Source organism: Brachyhypopomus gauderio, chromosome 15 (genome assembly GCF_052324685.1).
Source record: "Brachyhypopomus gauderio isolate BG-103 chromosome 15, BGAUD_0.2, whole genome shotgun sequence".
NCBI classification, from domain to species: domain Eukaryota; kingdom Metazoa; phylum Chordata; class Actinopteri; order Gymnotiformes; family Hypopomidae; genus Brachyhypopomus; species Brachyhypopomus gauderio.
Genome location: NC_135225.1, coordinates 17,251,024 through 17,266,848, shown reverse-complemented (window position 1 = coordinate 17,266,848; position 15,825 = coordinate 17,251,024). Strand labels below are relative to the sequence as shown.

The 15,825-nt window shown below is 47.6% G+C and overlaps 1 protein-coding gene across 1 annotated transcript; it reads right to left on the bottom strand.

The window, feature by feature from the left end:
* Nucleotides 1-119: 119 nt before the first annotated feature.
* Nucleotides 120-15,559, bottom strand: dcaf5 (ddb1 and cul4 associated factor 5). The gene is made up of 8 exons (XM_076974462.1): nt 15,054-15,559; nt 12,649-12,792; nt 11,830-12,006; nt 9,301-9,430; nt 8,774-8,987; nt 4,786-4,852; nt 4,551-4,678; nt 120-2,718 (listed from the first exon to the last, which is right to left on the bottom strand). Exons 1-8 carry the CDS (start codon nt 15,259-15,261, stop codon nt 1,372-1,374), a joined length of 2,415 nt encoding a protein of 804 aa, XP_076830577.1. The 5' UTR covers nt 15,262-15,559; the 3' UTR covers nt 120-1,371.
* Between the last annotated feature and the right edge of the window lie 266 nt (nt 15,560-15,825).

Genomic DNA, 15,825 nt, shown 5'->3' with positions numbered 1-15,825 from the left:
TACAGTCACAGGCTGAAGGGACACAGCTTGGAATATATTAACTTCGTACTCCCAAATGTAACGCTGTAGTACTGAGTACTGCCTTATTTTTAGGGTAGGTACAGAATTCACACGCATAATAACAATCACATGCACACACACCTTTTATTTAATGCTGCGTTGCCATGACAACAGAGCCCTGCAGCCCCTCTCTTGCACAGATGGAATGCGAGCTGAGTCTCCCACATCACCATGGCGACAATTCTTACCTCAGCATTCTAGAATCTCTCAGACTGCAGTTTGGCAGCGACTCTCCACCAGACAGCCCCCCCCCCCCCCCCCCCCCCCCCCACACACACACACACACACACACACACACACACACACACACAATGCGTGCACGAACGCACGCAAGGACACAGGGGGCTGTTGTCGTAGGAACACTAAAATGCAAACTTTAATGGATTTGCCGCCACTGCTGGTCATTGGGGTTACCATGGCAACAGTGTCTCTGCACTCTCCTGTCCCTACAGATCACACAGCGATGCCTCAGTCCCTCTGCAGAGGAACCAGCCCAGGGCTGCAGTTCCACATGACAGCTGCCCATGCAGGACTCCTCTCTGCAAAGGGACAGGACTCAGGCTGCAAGACAAACCAGAAACACTGTACCTCTTCGAGGCTGCTACTAAAAACGAAAAAGGGTAAAAACGTAAAGTAAATGTGCCGTGATGCAGATTTTTTTTGATGGTTCGACAGTATTAACATTGTTAATATCTTAAGTTCTTTAGTCATCACTGGGGTTTGACTGCAGAGCGGATGACATCGGCCAGAGACCTCACACACATCAAATACCTAGTGAGAGTGTGTGAGAGTCAACAGGAAGCAGGGATGCACAACAACAATAGAAAAGTATCCAAACATTTGCAAATGTCAAAATATATTAACTTGGTAGTGATGGGGGTTTAGTGTTAATGCGGACGTTGGAGTTTGCAGTGGGCCTAGTATATAAAACACTTGTGAGGCTGTTATAGCAGCGAAAAGGCCAATTTTCACGGGAAATATGCCACAGCTGTTTTGTTTATTACTCTTCATATTTACGCTTATATGGAATATGGGAATCAATATTGGCATCAGCAGATACAAACAAAATATTAATGGTCAAAATTAATATTGGTGCACCCCGAAATCAAGATACAGAGTGTGAAAGATTGAGAAAGTGTGTGACCAAACTGGTATATCTATACACTAAGAAACGGATAAGGTAAAAAAAATAAAAATAAAAAAAAAAACCAACTTTTTTTTCCAAACACTGAAACAAACACACTGCAGATTGGAAAAAGCCAGAAAATGAACAAATGACCCGCTCCAAACATCAGCCAATCAGAAGGCCAATCATGTCTTAAGCTTCTTCTCTGATGGAGGATCTTCTTCTTCTCCCGATCCCAAATGTGTCCGCTTACCACCAGCAGAGGTTCGCTCTCTGCCGCGGGGATCCCCCTGGGTCCAAGAGCCTGCCGCAACAGTGCCAAGCTCCGCCTCTGCTTCAGAGCTGCCTGGGGGAGTTGAGTCTATACAGCTCTCATCATAGGCACGGGTGCTGCCATTCACCCCTGAGCCGGAGGGGATCCTGCTGGTTGGTGTTACATCGAGCTCCTCTCTGCCACTGTGTGCCATGGACAAGTCCTCCTCGCTGCTCTTCTCCCTTTCCAACTCCTCCCCGAGTTCCGCCCTGAAGCCGAGCCTCGACTCCGCCCTCTCCGCAGGGAGATCAAAACCTGAAGTGAAGTGACCTTTGACTCTAAATTGAGGCTCTGCCTGTGTTTCTGGAGAGGGGGTAGGACTGGACTTGAGGCCACGCCCACTATCTTTGCCACTGCTCCTGACTGGTCGACCTTCTTCCCCTGAAGAAGAGGACAGTGATGAAGGGTCATGGATGGAGATTTTGGGGTAAGTGCTGTAATCAGTTGCAGTCTGCAGTGACTGGGTAGAATCCTTGCCAGACAAACGCATATGCCGTCTCCTTCGTGCAGCGTTGCGCTGCCGCATACTGCTCCTCCGGAGCTCCGCCTCCTCTCCTTCACTACTGGAGGAGGAGCTAGAGGAGGAGCTGGAGGAGGAGCTGGAGGAGGAGGCTCTACCCACAGAGGAGGCATGGCTAGAGAGGCTGGAGTTCTCACGAGGGCTGGGCGAGCGTGGGCGGGGCATGGGGTCCAACCAGAACCCACTGGAGTCCGAGTCCTCGTTCACAAGGTCCAAAAGGAAGGCAGATGCCCGTGGCCCCGCCCTCTTCCTCTGCAAGCCCATCCCATCCTGGTCTGTTCGCTCGCTCCCCGACGCCTCCGGCCCGGCCAGCGAGGACGAGGACGAGGAGTGATCCGAGTCGCTATGGCGAGTGCTCGCGACATTGGCGGGTGGGCCGGGGGTCGCGGCGCCCCCGTCCCTGGTGGGGCGGGTGGAGCGGCGCCCCCTGACGTGCAGCTGCAGTATGGCGCCCTCGCTCAGGTCGCTGTCCGAGTCGGAGCTCCAGCCCTCGATCTCACGGCGCACGAGCGAGTCGAAGAAGGCCATCATGCGCGGGTCCTCCTGCATGGACTGGCTGACGTAGTCGTGCGACAGGCCACTGCCGCTGTTCAGCACCAGGCTGATGTACTCCTCGTGCGTGTACAGCGAGCGGGACTTGTCCTCCACACGGCCTTCCAGATCGCCCATGCTGTCCGGCTGCTGGTATGGACTCCACACCTATGCAGAGGGGGGGGGGGGGGGGGGGCAGGGAGCAGCAAACATGTAATTATAAAGTCCTCGGAGTTACGACAGACCTTTTTTTTTATTTTGCGCGGTGCACGGAGGAGCAGTGGCAGCAGAGTGGAGTGTTATGTACAATAAGCTGAGGCAGCGAAGCCTCCACCGCAGCCCATCTATGCAACGCTAACGTTCTCTCGCGCTGTACGCACGCACGAGAACATTGTTAGTTTTTTTCTATACTGTATTTACGATCAAAGCGTACGTAAAGCTAGGGTAACACTTAGCGACAAAAACTGCTTTACGACTGCTAACCTCGTCGGTAAGCGGGGACTCACTGTAGTACTTTATAGTATGGCTCTTGGCTTAAAAAGGGGTGGAGCCACCAAGATCCCCACGACTGCATCAAAAAACCTACAAGTCAAACTACAGCTAAGCGACAGCATCTAAATCAGGCGTACTCAACTAAATTTGTCCGCGGTCCAATTTTGGCAGATATCCGTGCCCTGAGGTCCGGTGCGGCGGGGGGTGGCGAACGTAAGTTGTTGAGCGGGGGGGGGGGGGGGGGGGGTCGTGCGCGAACGGTGGAGGCGTTTATACTTTCGAGCGTCACTGCAGTGTTCTCCGAAACGATAGGCGTTTTGTCCGAAACGATATGTGGTAGAAACACCCCTCAAAACAGGGGAATGAACATTTACCTGACCAATTTTAATGTTGCTATATGTTTTAGGTTTGAAAAGTGCTGGAATTTAGTTTAAAGTACTTTAAAATGCTTGAAATTGTAACTACTTGGTTTCACAACAAATAGCTGTCTGACTGAATAGTTCTCTTGTATTAGGTTAACAAATACGAGCCTCTTGTAATTCCAGGACGAAACATGAGAGAACGTGAAGACGTGAAGATTGGGCGTTTTTTAAATAAACAACCATTAAATAATGTGATAAAAAGCGAATTATTTCGAGTATATGTATAAATATTTAACTTAATTATGTTTAACATGCTGGGAAATATTGAAATGGACCTTGAAAGTGACGTACAAGTGCTTTAATTCCACCTTATAAAGGTGTATGAACCCTGAAAACGTGACTTTGTTCATTGCGCTGAAGCGCGGCGCGAAGTTACAAAATTCGAGAGGTGCACGACCTCGCGAACCGACAGCGCGCGAGGCACTCGCGCACACGCGGAGCCACAGCGATTACGTCATTTTCGCCGCGCGGACCCTCGCGCCGCTCGCGAAGCGTCAACCAGGCAGGCTTGTTGTTGAGCGGGGGTGGCGAACGTAAGTTGTTGAGCGGGGGTGGCAAACGTAACACTCGTGACGGAAATAAATGCTACGGTTTTGTTTTGGTCCGTATCCAGTTAATCAGGAATGAGATTGGGTCCGGACAGGACTGCGTTCGGGTCCGGATCCGGACCGCGGTCCGCCAGTTGAGTACCCCTGATCTAAATGATGACTGGGGGCAGCACTCATGCGGTTGCATTCCAGGGTGGAGGCGTGACAGCACTACACCTGGCCCCAGGTAGCTGGGCGGGGCGCCCACAGCTGCCGCCTCAACCTCCCAACGCAGGGTGGCCTCAGGCTGGGGCATGTCAGGGCGCACGGCACAGCCGCACAACGAAACACGCCGCCTTCCTGCGCCCGACCAGAGGGATGAGACGGGGTGCGAGAGCCTTGTGAACGCAAACGCGAGAGGACGCGAGAGCTCCGAGACGGGTGCGCGTGCACGCAAACGTGAGAGGATGTAAGAGAGCTATTTGGACAGGAGGGCAGTTTACAACCGGGGAGACGGGGACAGCACAAATGTGGAAGGAGAGCTGAACCGGGGACTGACCTTGATGACCTTTTCAACCCCAGACGAGCAGATCATGTAGGTGTGCGGATTGAAGCGGACCTGGTTCACGATCGAACGGTGACCTTTCAGCACCATGAACGCTCCGTTCACCACACGACCTGGACCTCCTGCAGACAGAAAGGGGGGGGGGGGGGTTACATTCCAGGGCATTTTGTGAAGCTACAGACTAAATTATAAATGTAAAGATATAAGCCTTGCTAAACAAATATGTTACCTGCTTCAGGGTCTTTGGGGATTCTCCACATGTAGAGATTAAAATCATCAGAACCAGACAGGATATACTGAAATGAACAAGGAAATATATAAAGTCACCACACCCTCCCAACACTGTGTAGATGTTTCACTTTAGAAACATGATGACAAAGGGTGTAGATTTAAATTTCATTTGTTAAACCCTCATGTTCAAATTGAAAGAACTGAACACACGAAAGGGGGGAGGGGTGTTTTCATTGGGGAACATATCGTTTAGTCCCTCTCAGGAACCTCCAGAATGCTCTCTTTCAGTCCAGCAGAGCTCCGTGACTCTGAGAAACCCACCACTCCCCAATAATTTGGTAGGACACGGACACTTGCGAGGAAACTCAACATGCATTCCTGGGAAGCCCTGAACAGTTTAACATGATGTGTGCAGTAAAAGCCCAGACACAATCGCAGCCTTCAGCATATCCACACAGGAATGTGCTGGGCCCAGTCACATTCAGATCTGCCCCTGATAAAAGCATAAAACAAGTCTCTACAGGTGCTCACTTCCCGCCACACACAGTACCAGTGCATATCGGAACACACGCTGCAGCACGGAAGGTGGCAGAGCTCTCTTATTGGCAGGTCCTTAAATGACAGCCGATTGGACCAATGGCATGGCACCAGGAAATCTGTAACAGTCCCATCAGGAGAGTAACAGCTGTGTCTTCTGAGAAGTCTATATATGGCTATTGTTAAATTCATGACAGATTTTCATTTCAGTTAACATGGGCCTGATGGAAATTAGTACAATCCCCACAAATGTGAACCGGGTTAAACAGGTAACTTGTCCAAACTTCAAAATTCAACATGGATACGCCATACCAAGGAGGAATTTGTCTACCATTCACCACAACGACAGGTCAATGCACCCGACTGGAACGCATTAAACCCCCCCGGCCAACATTTTCCACGCACAGCAGCAACTGTGCTAGCAGCACCTCCACAACTCTGGGGATTTGGGGTGAAAGGTTCCTTTCAAAGTAAACACCAGCGAACAGCCTGGAGCTGTTTCTCGAGCTGGATCGGGTCTTAAAGGAGTTCACCCATTCACTCACTCCCTCAGAGACGGGGACCCCGCTTGATCACATTCCAAGAGGCCCAAAGTCCGAACTCAGACACTTTCCTCCAGACACTGACGGAGTTCACACATGATTAGCATGGTTTACGTACTATAGGATGCTTTATCTGTATGTGTGTATGTAGTATTATGGTACTACTATACAACTATTCAGATTTATTAAACATTTATTCAGATTTAGTGTTACCTGTGATTCTGCTGCCAGATAAATACTGAAATGTTTAAAGGTCCCCACGTTCAACCTACAGGTCGTGAGCAACTAAGCAATGACTTTAATTTAGAGCCTGTGTTTAAAGCTTGTGTTTGGCTGTTAACTAAAACACTATTCAATTATTATTTTGCTGTTGTCAATTAACTGCACTAATAATAATAAAAATAATAAAATGGTCATGTCACTTTTGTGTACTTTAGCTATGGAAATTATGACTACACTATTTTTTACCAACAGTTGCCTAGTAAAAATGATTAGTGGTGCTACAGAGGCGGGCAGGGCGTGGAGAAGCCCCAGTACTCCACCCTGATAGGTAGATGATGGCAGAAGCCCACAGGAGAGGCAGAGGGTGGAGTAGCAGAGCAGAGGGTGGAGAACAGCGGCTGGAGCTCAACATGGATCTTCTGGAATGAGCCCAAGCGCAGGCATGCGTGTCTGTGCGGGAGGGAGCGTGTGTGTGCCTGTTTGAGTATGCGGCCCAGACAGTGAGAGTGTGAGTGTGTGTGTGTGTGTGTGTGCCTGTTTGAGTATGCGGCCCAGACAGTGAGAGTGTGAGCGTGTGTGTGTGTGTGCCTGTTTGAGTATGCGGCCCAGACAGTGAGAGTATGAGCGTGTGTGTGTGTGTGCCTGTTTGAGTATGCGGCCCAGACAGTGAGAGTGTGAGCGTGTGTGTGTGTGTGCCTGTTTGAGTATGCGGCCCAGACAGTGAGAGTGTGAGCGTGTGTGTGTGTGTGCCTGTTTGAGTATGCGGCCCAGACAGTGAGAGTATGAGCGTGTGTGTGTGTGTGCCTGTTTGAGTATGCGGCCCAGACAGTGAGAGTGTGAGCGTGTGTGTGTGTGTGTGCCTGTTTGAGTATGCGGCCCAGACAGTGACAGTGTGAGTGTGTGTGTGTGTGTGTGCCTGTTTGAGTATGCGGCCCAGACAGTGAGAGTGTGAGTGTGTGTGTTTGCCTGTTTGAGTATGCGGCCCAGACAGTGACAGTGTGAGTGTGTGTGTGTCAGTAAATGTTCTTCCAAATGTCCTCACAAGTGCTGACAAAGGGAGGAGTGACTTGAGGCCATTTTTTTTCCAGTTCCTGAATCTAAACGCGTTTATTTAAAAAAGGCAAATCAAGACCAACAATACATCTATTTCTTTCACCGGAGTGAATGTAACACATAATTTCATACAGAGCATGTGTGTGCTTGCACGTGCATATATGTGTGCACAGCTGTGTGCGCGCACTTGTGTGGTTGTGTGTGCACGCTTGTATGTGGGTGGGTGTGCAGACCTGTGTGCCCAGGTGTACACACATGTGGGTGTTTGTCTGGGTGTGCATGCGTGCGTGTGGGTATGTCTTAGTGTGCATGCGTGTGTGCTCACGTGTGTGTGGGTGGGTGCGCACGTGTGTGTGGGTGGGTGCGCACGTGTGTGTGGGTGGGTGCGCACGTGTGTGTGTGTGTGTGTGTGTGCGCACGTGTGTGTGGGTGGCTGCACACGTGTGTGTGGGTGGGTGCGCACGTGTGTGTGGGTGGGTGCGCACGTGTGTGTGTGGTGTGTGTGTGTGTGTGTGCACGTGTGGGTGGCTGCACACGTGTGTGGGTGGGTGCACGCGTGTGTGGGTGGGTGCACACGTGTGTGTGTGTGGGAGGGTGCACATGTGTGTGCATGTGTGCACGTGTGTGTGTGCACGTGTGTGTGTGTGCACGTGTGTGTGTGTGCACGTGTGTGTATATGTGTGCACGTGTGTGTGTGTGTGTGTGTGTGTGTGTGTGTGGGTGCACACGCGGGTGGGTATACGTTTGTGTGGGTGTGTGTGTGCACGCGCACGTGTTTACACATGTGTGTGTCTGTGGGTGTGCGTGTGTGTATGTGTGCATACGTGTGTGCGTACGTGTATGTGTGCACGTGTGAATGCGTGCGTACGTGTGTGTGTGTGTGTACACGTTAGGAGTAACCTGCAACAGTCTCTGATTCGATTATAGTCGACTATGAACGTCATAGTCAAATGTACCATTCTAACTGCATAGGGGTGCCCAAGGATGCTGCTAAGCATTAGTTGTTACATGAAATGTCTGTCTTTGTTATATATATCCTTTTGTCAAATAAAATTAACAATAGGCTTCTTCCTTACTACACATTAATAAATCACACCCTGCAGTTGCACAATCCAAATGAGCGGAGCTGAACAAGTGAAAAAAATAAACCCAAAAAGTTCAGCTGTCGTTTTGGTCATGTCGTCTCGTCGCGGTGCGTCTCGCAAAGTAGGACTATAAACTTTTTTTGTTGTCGTTAGCTTTTTAAACCACGTTACTTGAACCTTATATTTTTTTGCTGTTGTGTGGCAAATTGTTTTTATATTTTCAGGCAGGCATATTTTATTTAAAATATTTTTGACATTTTGCACAGTGCCTATCCTCTAACGTTTCATTTAAAAATAAATAAGTAAATAAATTTAAGCTGAATAAAGCCAACCTACCATGTTTATTTACTTATCTGAGTGTTTTAGGTTTTTCCTTTCGAAGTCCTGAATGAGAACGGGATCCCGTGCGCTTTAGAAAAAAAACCCTGATTCGACCATTAATCGACTAAAGGGAAAATTTGACGAATCAGATTCGACTGTGAAAATCCTTAGTTAAAGACACCTCTAGTACGCGTGTGTGTGTGTGTGTGTGTGTGTGCGTGCGTACCTGGTCTCTGTCTCCGGCGAAGCAGCAGCTCTTCATGGTGCAGGAGTTGAAGTATCCCTGGTTGTCGAACTGGAAGCTGGGCAGGCGGGAGTGCAGCTCGTACAGGACGGGGGGCAGACGGCGGCGTAGGGCCAGCAGCTGGGTGCCCGCACTGTTGAAACGCACACTCATGGCACTCTGCAGGGAGAGACTGCCTCCGTACCGCAGCAGTGAGCTACACACACACACACACACACACACACACACACACACACACACACACACACACACACACACACACACACACACACACACACACACACACACACACAGATAAGGGGGACAGATAAAGGGACTTGTTCATTGAGATAGGGGTACTTTAATCCTGGTTAATGAGGGCAAATTATTGACTTCTTGTAGACTGTTGCATTGTGCTACTGCCCTCTAGAGGTCAGAGTCAGTGCAGCATCCTGAGAGTAACTGCTAGAGACAGACAGAGAGAGAGAGTCTCTCTATTCTCCAGGCAAACAAGGTGTCCCAGGACTCACCTGCGTGGCTTGCGGATGTCCCAGAGACCCACACCCTCTTTGGAGTTGGCTGTGGCCAACAGCCGGGGCTCCACGGGGTTGAACATCACGCTGTGGAAGGCTGATGGGTAGTTGGCCAGGCAGAATGGTTCTACAACACACCACCACACAAGGGTTAAAAGGGGTAACTGGAATGCCCAGCAAATGTCCTAGTTCATTCTAGGTCATTTGCCAGTAACCGAAATATATAGATAAGGTTGAAAAAGTAAGGGTAAGAATTTGTGGACCAACGTTCGAAGGAAGATATATAATACATGTATATATACCCACAGGACCTTTGTTCTAAACATCCTGTTTCTCTGAAAACTTTACACTGCAGCTTATAGCTCAAATCTTCAGGTTTTTATATTTTTTACTGCAAACTTACAATCATGACTACTATCAAACAATTAACATCAGTGCTTAAGGAGCACTATCACTAATGAATTTAAGTCCATTAATGACACTAAAGATTATTTCAGACGTTTAAGACTACATGCTTATTTTAATTAAAATAGCCAAGATATTCAAATATACACAACATGATGTCAATGAAAACCTTGACTACTCTAAATATAACTCAAACTAAATCTTCCTGGACACCTACAGGGGAATTTGAAGCATTCGATTTTTATATTAGTTCCTGTGAAAGAGAAATTAGTAACAAACATTATTAGTAACATAAAACCTAAAAAACGTAATCTACCCGAGGAAGAACACTCAGCCCTTAAAAATGTAAAGAAAAGGAGTGACATTGTTATTTAAAAAGCTGATTAAGGTGGAGCTGCTGTTTGGAGAGAAGACCTTTACAAGACAGGAGCAATCAATTTACAAGACAGGAGCAATCAACCAGCTTTCTGACACTACTTTTTCTACGTGGAACATCTCTGATATCACTCCACAGTTAGTCTTCTATCCAGGCCACTATTAATCATGCCATTTCAGCAGACCTCCCAGATTCTGCACGCAATCTTATTGGAGATGATTCGTGCTGTAGCTGTTTCTATCTGCCCCCAAACATTCGTAATGCAAATATTCGTCCCACTGCATCTGCCTGTTCTTGCCCTACAGAAATTACAATATATTACCAGAAGTATTCGCTCACCCATCCAAATGATCGGAATCAGGTGTTCCAATCACTTTCATGGCCACTTCCATTTTTTTTTTACATGTGGCCATTTAATAACCATAAAAACTCGGAACACACTGGAGAGCATCCACATGCTTGTATAACGAAATGCATTAGATGATTAGGGACACATTAGTGTACGCCAAACTGGGACATGCGTAGAAACAGCCTTGAACAGCCAGTGCAGGACGAGCCAGTGCAGGACGAGCCAGTGCAGGACGAGCCAGTGCAGGACAGGAAAGCAGAGCAGACCCACATGGGATCAGCCATGTCACAATTGCAATATACATAATTTCTAGAAAATATTAAGTTTTTGTCTGGACTATCCAGCCTGATATTAGGTACGTTATTCCTGCATCTCCACCTTCGTGATGAAATAAGCTTGATCCATCTGCAGAAACTGAGTGTTTTGTACCAGTGCCCAGAATGCATCCCTATAAGGGTGCACTGGGTTGGTACAGGCCTGGAGGTAAGCGGTACTACACATGGAAGACTGCAGAAGCCTCGGTGCAATTATTTTTCTTCCTGGGTCAAACAGCTGGTCACTTGTTTCAGCTCAGCAGAATCAAGACAGAGTTAACACCTGAGAACTGGGACAAGATGGCTCAGTGCAGCATGCAGTCTTCTGGCCACACTACGCAGACACCAGTGTGAAGTTACACTCTCCCTGCGATAAAGCACTCTCCCAGCAGGGGGAGCTAAAGATAACCGAGCGTGTGGTTGACAAATGTCAGAACAGCGATGCCAATCTTTACCATTTAGCTTATTTAACTTTCATGTAAAGGTTAAAACAACCCTTACACACACACAGAGAGAGAGAGAGAGAGAGAGAGAGAGAGAGAGAGAGAGAGAGAGAGAGAGGAGAGAGAGAGAGAGAGAGAGAGAGAGAGAGAGAGAGAGAGAGAGAGAGAGAGAGAGAGAGAGAGAGAGAGAGAGAGAGAGAGAGAGAGAGAGGACAAAGTTCAAGAACAAAACAAAGGACATTATGAAAACCATAAAAATTAAAAACAGCAGAAAGCAAAGCTGTTAAATATGGCTGAAACTCTTAAGCATCAACCCTCAGGTCAGGAGCCAAAAGCAGCCCCATCTTCTCAAATCTTGCCCCGCGGTCGACAGGAGGAAGACTCCAGTGCAGATGGGCAGTGCAATTACGGAGGGGAGCTTGGACGAATGGAAGAACAAAGAGTAAATTAAATGACAATGGGGATACGCTGTGTGCTTCTGTGGCCTTCTGATAAAGAGCACAAGACTAATTTATTGGTATTTTGGAGCATTGAGGGGAGTAGGATGTACCTCACTATGGCTGTAACCCTGCTCAGTGCACGAGTGCGTGTGTTTGTGTGTGTGTGTGTGTGTGAGTGCGCGCACATGTGCATGCGTACCTCCGTGAGGTGGCTCACGTGTGTCCCAGATTAGAACTCGACCATCATCAGAGGAACTGGCAAACACGTTATCGTTTACGGGGCTAACGGACAGACCGTATACGGCATCATCGTGGAGGAACACATTCAGAGTCTCGCCGCGCTCCACATCATGAAGGATCACCTGTTCATCATTCCCTGGACCAGACCAAAAAAACCACACAGCTCAGTCCCCACAAAACCAGCACACAACCCAGTCCCCACAAAACCAGCACACAACCCAATCCCCACAAAACCAGCACACAACCCAGTCCCCACAAAACCAGCACACAACCCAGTCCCCACAAAACCAGCACACAACCCAGTCCCCACAAAACCAGCACACAACCCAGTCCCCACAAAACCAGCACACAACCCAGTCCCCACATTCAGGCTGCACAAATCAAGCACAACTCACAATCAGCTAAATATTTCATGTCAATATATCTTCATGTTCAGCTTTTATCTGAACAAGTTTACATCGTGATTTAAAAAGTCATCTAAACATATTAAATTTGTTTTTAAGTTACTACTAACTAGTAATTTAAAACTTTAAATCAATTCTACAATGTTTTAGACAAACTCAAAACTCTCTTATAGCCCACTTTCAGACAGCAGTGTTCTATTGGTATTACAAAATTCAAGCCCAGCTGGAAAGTAAAGAAATTCAAGATATCTATAACTTTTTGGGCTTCTGATCACACCAAACACATCCATGACAAACTCTTTTACTTAAAATCTAATATTTTTGTAACACGTAATCTGTACCACAACCACGATATATGAAGGAATATTCCTTACCTCCAGAGAAAACACGTTTATTGGTGCTGTCAAAAGCCAGGCAGAAGATGTTGGAAAGGTGCTCCCCCTTGAGTTTGACTGGTTTGGCCCGTGAGTGGATCGCCTTCTCCATGTGCCATAGTAGCACTCGACGGTCATCTCCCCCTACACCCCACAGACACACACACAGGTTAGTTGCCAATTCATATAAAATCATCCAAACTTTGTATAGAACAAAAAGACAGAAATCAAACAGAATGGAATACTTTTGACATTGCAAGTACAATTTTACTGGACTTTGCATGTACCTTAGAGGATACTTGTAAAAATATATAAATACAAAAATATAAAGTATGGTGCAGTTTTGGCAATACTGTGTCCACGGTCAGCTCACAGAAATAGACTCTGGCTTTCTATTGACAGTATATAACACTTGGACAGCTCCTATTACTCTGTGCCGGGTTGCCATGGTCTTAAATGCTGCTCCGTCAGCGCCTTCCTGCTGTGTTTTTGTAATGTTATTCAAGGCAACACCAGAATCATCAAGCTCCTGTTTATTTACAAAGCATAACTGCAGAGGTCTGCTGGCTCCTGCCTCCTACGTCTCAACTCGGCTGACACGGAGAGCCCCAGGACTCCCCAGGCAGCCTCCAGATTGGACATCCACAGGACAACTATAAAGACCCTTTTCAATCTGCACATCTCATAAGGAATCACATTCCCAGCCACTGTAGGAGTATAGTGAGTTTTTGCTTTTTATAGTGAGTTTTAAAGTGCTCAACCACAAAAGGCTTAAACACATTGATTTCTGTTACTGAACTTGAACATCTAACACTTATGAACATGGATTTGTGCCTGTAGTGAGGAAGTAAACATGTTCACCCCCTTACCCCCAAACCCTCAGCAAAACACTGCAGTATTTGGCTCACCTGCAACTTCAAATTGGTTATCTCACCTGATTCACTCCCTCAGATCCGCTGTAGAAACAGCAAAATTATCTCAACTTTACTGGTGAACTACAATCAACACACAACTAGAAAAGGAACAACTTCAGCCTTCTGAACAGAGCTCACTATGATTTTAATATAATTGACATATTGGCCAACTGATCTGGATAACAGCTCCTAGTTGTGAGCCTCACCTGTAGTCAAACTTGGAGCAGAACTGTCCCTATACACTGGTACACAAGCACTGAACCTTGGCCCAGCCTCAGAGTCTGGACCTTTGCTCTTAGCTGACGAAATTCTGATTCACTTCAGTGACAGGTGTTCATAATTTGGATTATTCGTTGTATACATTTCTCATCAGTCAAGAATACAGCCAGACTGCAGAGAGAAACACTCAGCTAAATATCTGAGTCTCGCTATCCCTACTAGCAAGTAAACCAAAGTTTGTCTCTTTCCTGCTACAGACTGCCAGACATTACTATTTAAAACAGCCAGGATGAAATAACAGTTCGTTACTGCAAGAGTGACATTATCAGCCATATTCTCAGTCCACCTGCAGTTAGGAAAACGCCAGCAGCTTAAAGACTGAGCTCTGCCGATGATGACATTAACACTGTTCATGCATTATCTACTGTATTTTATCAGACTGTGTATTCTGCAGTAATCTACATGTAACCCGCCCCACAATGTGTGCGTACACGTTGACCACAGAAGCCACTCAGATATGCAGCATGACTAAGTAAATCAAGTTTAAGGTTATTTCACTTCAGCCTTTTGCGGCGTTCAAAAGGATCTACAATAACTGCGGCTAATAGACGAGGTTTTAATGCTCCTTCGACCATCTCAAAGCCGCGGTCAACACACACGGCCTTGGAGTCGCTCTGAAGAAACATAGCAGCTGCGCAACTGTAGTTTTGCACGTTATAAACATACACATTAAAACATACTTTGAAAACGATTTAACCCCCACCCCAAACACACACACCCCCGTAACTTTGAGCACACGACCGCTTGTAGTGTTCACGCTTAGTCGCTTTGGCAATCAACAACGTCCATCTTGCAGATAAATATCTTGACCTGTCACTTTAAAAAAAAGCTTAAAAGTTGAGCCTGACGAACTGCTGTCAAAGACCCAAACGTGATCAGGATTAAACCAAACATTTAACCTAGTTACATCCTTAACAACATTTCCTTTTTTTAAGCTTTTACTTGTAGATTTACAGCACATTCACAGCGCCAGTTGCCTCCCCGGGGAGCAACTCTGAAGTTACGCTACAGCTTCTCCGTCATCTCCAGGCTCCATTTCGTGAGGCAAGTTCGGCTCTTCTCCGGGCTGCGCGCTACGCGTCCGTCCAATTTCACCAACTACACTCCCGTTTGTACCACACCGCCCGACACCTGTGAAACACCAGACGTGCTCTCCGCCCGTGAGACACGGCGTCAACACCGGGGATGTATTTCCAGACGCGCCCCACTCACCAGACACCAGCCACTGCCCACCATTGTTGGAGAACTCTATGGCGTTCACGCAGCCGAAATGCCCCAGCATGTCCTTCTTATACAGGCTGGTGCAGCCGGCCAGGCGGCGTCTCTGGAACTCCTCCTTCAGTGGCGGGTGTCCGGTAATCGTTCTCCGGGACAGAAACCCGACGGAGCAGCGCATACCACAACCCAGTGCCTCCTTCATGTTGGCAGCTCCAGCTACCCCGCTATAGCTCCCTCTAGCTAGTTTTGTTTTCTCGCTCCTGTCCGCTGGATCCTGCCTCTTTTTCTGAAGAAAAAAAAAAAGACCGGTTGTTTGCAGTCATCCGTTTCTGGTATTTAGCTATTCCCCAAGCTGCTGGTTTACTGCCAGACGTATACAGATCGCCTCGTTGCAAGACATCGCAGCCATAATTGAGATTATAGGAAAAAGACGAAGCCACTTGCGTTTCACGCTCGCGCCGCCATCGCTTCCTGCTCCAATATCGATGGTGCGAACGTCCTTCTCCGTGATGACGTCATCGGCCCGGCCGAGCTTCCGGTGTCGTCACGGCCTACGGCTCGTTCGCCTCTGACGCAGGACTCTCTTCGTGCTTGACGAGACTGTGAGGCACTTCAGTAATTCCAGTGAGATTAAAAGCTTCAAGTGTGTATGTGTTCCACATCAACTGGTAGGCCTAAGGTCTGAAGGCTGTACAGTCAATGCAAGGGACACGAAACATTGACAAGTATTCATCAGTAGATTCTTCATTTGGACAGTATCGGTGTT